This window comes from Oryzias melastigma, linkage group LG12 (assembly GCF_002922805.2).
Source record: "Oryzias melastigma strain HK-1 linkage group LG12, ASM292280v2, whole genome shotgun sequence".
Classification (NCBI taxonomy): domain Eukaryota; kingdom Metazoa; phylum Chordata; class Actinopteri; order Beloniformes; family Adrianichthyidae; genus Oryzias; species Oryzias melastigma.
In genome coordinates this window covers 129,666-133,609 of record NC_050523.1, presented here as the reverse complement: position 1 = coordinate 133,609, position 3,944 = coordinate 129,666, and the positions used below count along the sequence as shown (strand labels likewise).

At 50.0% G+C, this 3,944-nt stretch overlaps 1 protein-coding gene across 1 annotated transcript in view; it reads left to right on the top strand.

The window, feature by feature from the left end:
- Nucleotides 1-3,944, top strand: part of myo5b (myosin VB) — a 28,509-nt gene that overhangs the window by 1,852 nt on the left and 22,713 nt on the right. Inside the window, exons 2-3 of the mRNA XM_024298650.1 lie at nucleotides 3,455-3,565; nucleotides 3,715-3,886. Of these exons, the coding sequence (XP_024154418.1) occupies nucleotides 3,455-3,565; nucleotides 3,715-3,886 (283 nt within the window). The remainder of the gene's footprint in view (nucleotides 1-3,454; nucleotides 3,566-3,714; nucleotides 3,887-3,944) is intronic.

Genomic DNA, 3,944 nt, shown 5'->3' with positions numbered 1-3,944 from the left:
CCCCGCGGGGTATTTACTGGACCCACAGGTGGTTCCGCTGTGGGCCTCATGACCCCCCCCCGCCAAAAAAAGAACGGTGTGTGTTCTGTGAGGGACAAGAGATTCTTTGGGTCAGGATTTCTTTAATTACTATAATAATGATAAATAATAACAAGTGCTTTTTTTTGGGGGGGGGGGCTCTCCTGCAGTTGAAACGGGATGAGAACTTTGCTGGTTCTGAAGTTCAGGTCGGCTGCTCTCAGAGCATTGTGGGTAATGAAGTGAAACATTGGATCAATTAACAAAAATCTGTATTTTTTATGTTTTTTTAATATGAAATTCGAATTTTGTTTTAGGTTATTCATTAACTCAACATTTTAATTGGATGAAAATGAGTAATTTTAAACTTAAATTCTGGAACTTTAGTGAATTGATTCAGTGTTTCACTTTTTTCACTGATGTTCTTCTTCTTCGTTTTTGTTTGTTTGTTGTATGAAAACAACAACATCAGCCGAGAAAACAAAGAGAGAACCGTCAGTCTAACTGAGGGCGTCCGCTGCACCAAAGCAGCAGTTAAAGTACCTGACCTGGAAACATCAAGTCTGAATCAGTGAACGACTGTGAAGTTCAGGACTTCCATCATTCCTTCTCTGGTGCCTTTGCCCCGCCCTCCTAGATCCTGGCCAATGGCTGAGGAGATCTTTGTGGTTTTGTTAATAAGCTCTGGTCCCAAACAGAAAGACTCGCGACTTGAGACATAAGTATGTCTCAAGTCGCGAGTCAACAGCAGGCACGTCCAAGTCAAGTCTTAACCAGTCTCAAGTCACTTCCAAGTCACTGAACGTTTCAAGTCGTTTCAACAACAGAGTATTTACACAGACGTGCTTTTAGGAACTGTATTTATTTACGTTTTACAAACACATGAGGTAAAATAAAGAAATAAAGTCAAACTACAGCCGAGCTCCAGGAAGTCTTCAAGCCCCTCCAGCGGTCCCGACCGTTCCCGTGTTTCTGTCTCGCCGCCATCACTCACGTCCGTTATCCAGTCAATGCTCACTTCTTGCCGCTAACACGATGAGACCCAGATACTTACCTGCTGCAGGTAAAGGTGGGAAATGTGAAATCAGGTGTGGTCATTCTGATTACCATGAGCTGTCTGCCAGCGTAACGCTAGGAGTTTACTCGTTTACCTCCAGCTAGCGGTTAGCCGGTCAGTTAGGGATTAGCCGGTAAGCTAGCGGTTAGCTGGTTAGCATCATTTTTCGTTCAGAACTTAGCGTCTCTATGTAACTTCAAGAGTCGGATGAAGTCGGTCGTTGTTGTCTCTGTTATCCTACAAACTGCAAACCGTATTTTGTTGACAACCTTACATTTTTATACCAGAACTAACGACACCAGAAAACAGGAACTGGTTTGACTGACAGATCTATTGCTCCGCCCACCACAATCTGATTGGTTGGATTGTGAGATCAAACCACTTGGAGCTACAGTAATTTGATTGGATGTTCTGCTGAAGATTCTTCCACAGACACCCACACACACACACACAGACACACCCCCCCACAGACACACACAGACACCCCCCCCCCACACACACACNCCCCACAGCGTCCTGGTTTTTGTCAACATACTTTTTCATCTTTAGATTTTGGGGAAATATCAAGTCTTTCTGACTCAGAGGGCTGAAGTCCAAGTCAACTCTAAAGTGGCCAAATACCTGACTCGAGTATGACTAGAGTCCAAGTCATGTGAGTCAAGTCCACACCTGTCTGAATCCGGACCGAACGCAGGTTTGGGACTCGGTCCGGACCAACACCCTGCAGACTGAAGGAAGGTCGTTAAAGCTCCAGAACCCAAATGGACCTCCGAGACCTGAAACCAGCAGCTGTTCTGAAGAACTTCACCAGGATCACACCATGACACCCCCCTTCCCCCTCCAACCACCAGGACCAGAAACCCCAGAGTCAGAACCACTTTAAAAAGTTGTTGGACTAACACCCCCTTCTGGTTCTGATGGTTCCGGTCTTTGTGGAGGTTTGTGAGCAGACCAGGACCTGCAGGACCTCAATCAACAGATCTGATCCAGACCCAGATTCTGTTTGAGGATCAGGATCTGTTCCTGGATCTGAGGTGTTTTCCAGTCCTGTTTCAGCAGGTCCTCCAGACTGATCACCTGGATCCGGTGTGTTCAGCTGCAACCAACCGGGCTGAACCAGAATCTACAGATTCAGGAACATGGATCAGAACCTGCGAACGGGTTCCTTTCCGACTGCATTTTTTCAAAGAAGAAGAACACCGGAGGATCCAGAAACTCCTGCAGATCTCATGGAGGAGGACGCCACGGTCAGACTGTCTGTGCTGGGGGGGTCATACCCCCCACCCCCCTCTTTTATGCTGACAGCTGTCTTCTGAGGGGGTGGGGGTGTCCTCTGTTTCTGCTCGGCTGAGATTTGGAGGTCTGAGTCTCAGGATAATCCTGGAGGATTCGGACCCTAACGGGGGGGGGGTATGGAGCTCTGGCATGACCCCCTACCCCACCCCCAATCTCTCCTGTCCCTGAAATCAGCTGATGGGGTCATCTTCAGGAACGTGAAGGAGTCTGAGCGCCGTCTTCCCGAATGTCCTTTGATCTCCGTCCTACTGCAGTCAGTTGTGACGTCACAAGCTCCGCCCCCTGCAGCAGGCGAGGTTTCAGGTGTTCGCCCTGACCTTTGTCTTCTCAGATCAGATCAAAGTTCTTCAAAGATCTGCATTTCCTGTTGGACACACCCGACTGGGATGTTTACCGTGCTGTCACTGGAACGGACCCAGGATGCCACACCACCAAGCCCCGCCCACTCTGCTGCTCGCGTGGGGGAGGGGTCTGTGTGTTCACAGTTCACCCCACAGCCAGCTCTGCGTGGCTGTGGGGGCCCACCCACTCATTCCTGCTCGGGACACTGTCCCAGATGAAGAGAGCTGTTGTTGTCTGCGGGCCTGGACCCGGACCCCCTGCAGCGGGTCACTCTGACCTCCTGCTGGTTCTGCAGACGGTTCCCTCTGCGGGCCTGGACCCGGACCCCCTGCAGCGGGTCACTCTGACCTCCTGCTGGTTCTGTGCGGGTTCTGCAGACGGTTTTCTCTGAACTTTGGGTCGAGGTTTGAAACCAGCCCTCTGACTGTCTCCATGGTAACGGCTGATGCAGCCTCCAGTGCAGACTGAGGCCTTCAGGTCAGAGCGTTGTATAACAGGAAAACGTGGTCATGTGACCGGCGCTGACTCACCTCCTCGCATGTAAACTCAGGAAAATGAGATGCTGTCCGCTGCAGATTTGCATCAGACAGGGAGGAGGGGCTCCCCCAGGAGAGATGACACTGAAAAGTCCCAGTTCCAGGGAGGATCACGAATGCATCACTGTCACGATGGAGGATCTCCTCCAAACATCTGCAGAGGGTTGCTCGTTTGTACCTTCTAATGTCTGTGTGTTGTGTTCAGTTCACACGGGTCTGGATCCCGGACCCGGAGGAGGTCTGGAAGGGAGCAGAGATCATCAAAGACTACAAAGAAGGAGATCCTGTTCTCCATCTGAAGTTGGAGGATGAGACGGTAACAACACACATGCACACTCGTGTACACACATGCACGTGCACACAGACACACACAAGTGTGAAATTGTGCATTTTCATGTATTGTAATGTGAGTGCTAATATGTGCAAGAGGGTGTGCGTTAATTAGTGTGTGCATGTGTGTCTTAGACTTTGGAGTACCAGGTGGGTCCGAAGCAGAACCCGCTCCCGTTCCTACGAAACCCGGACATCCTGGTGGGCGAGAACGACCTGACGGCTCTCAGCTACCTCCATGAGCCGGCCGTCCTGCACAACCTGAGGGTTCGATTCCTGGAGTCCAACCACATCTACACATACTGTGGTCAGTCTACACAACATATACAAACAGTGTGTTGTTCCTCTGTGCAGAGGTCAACCTC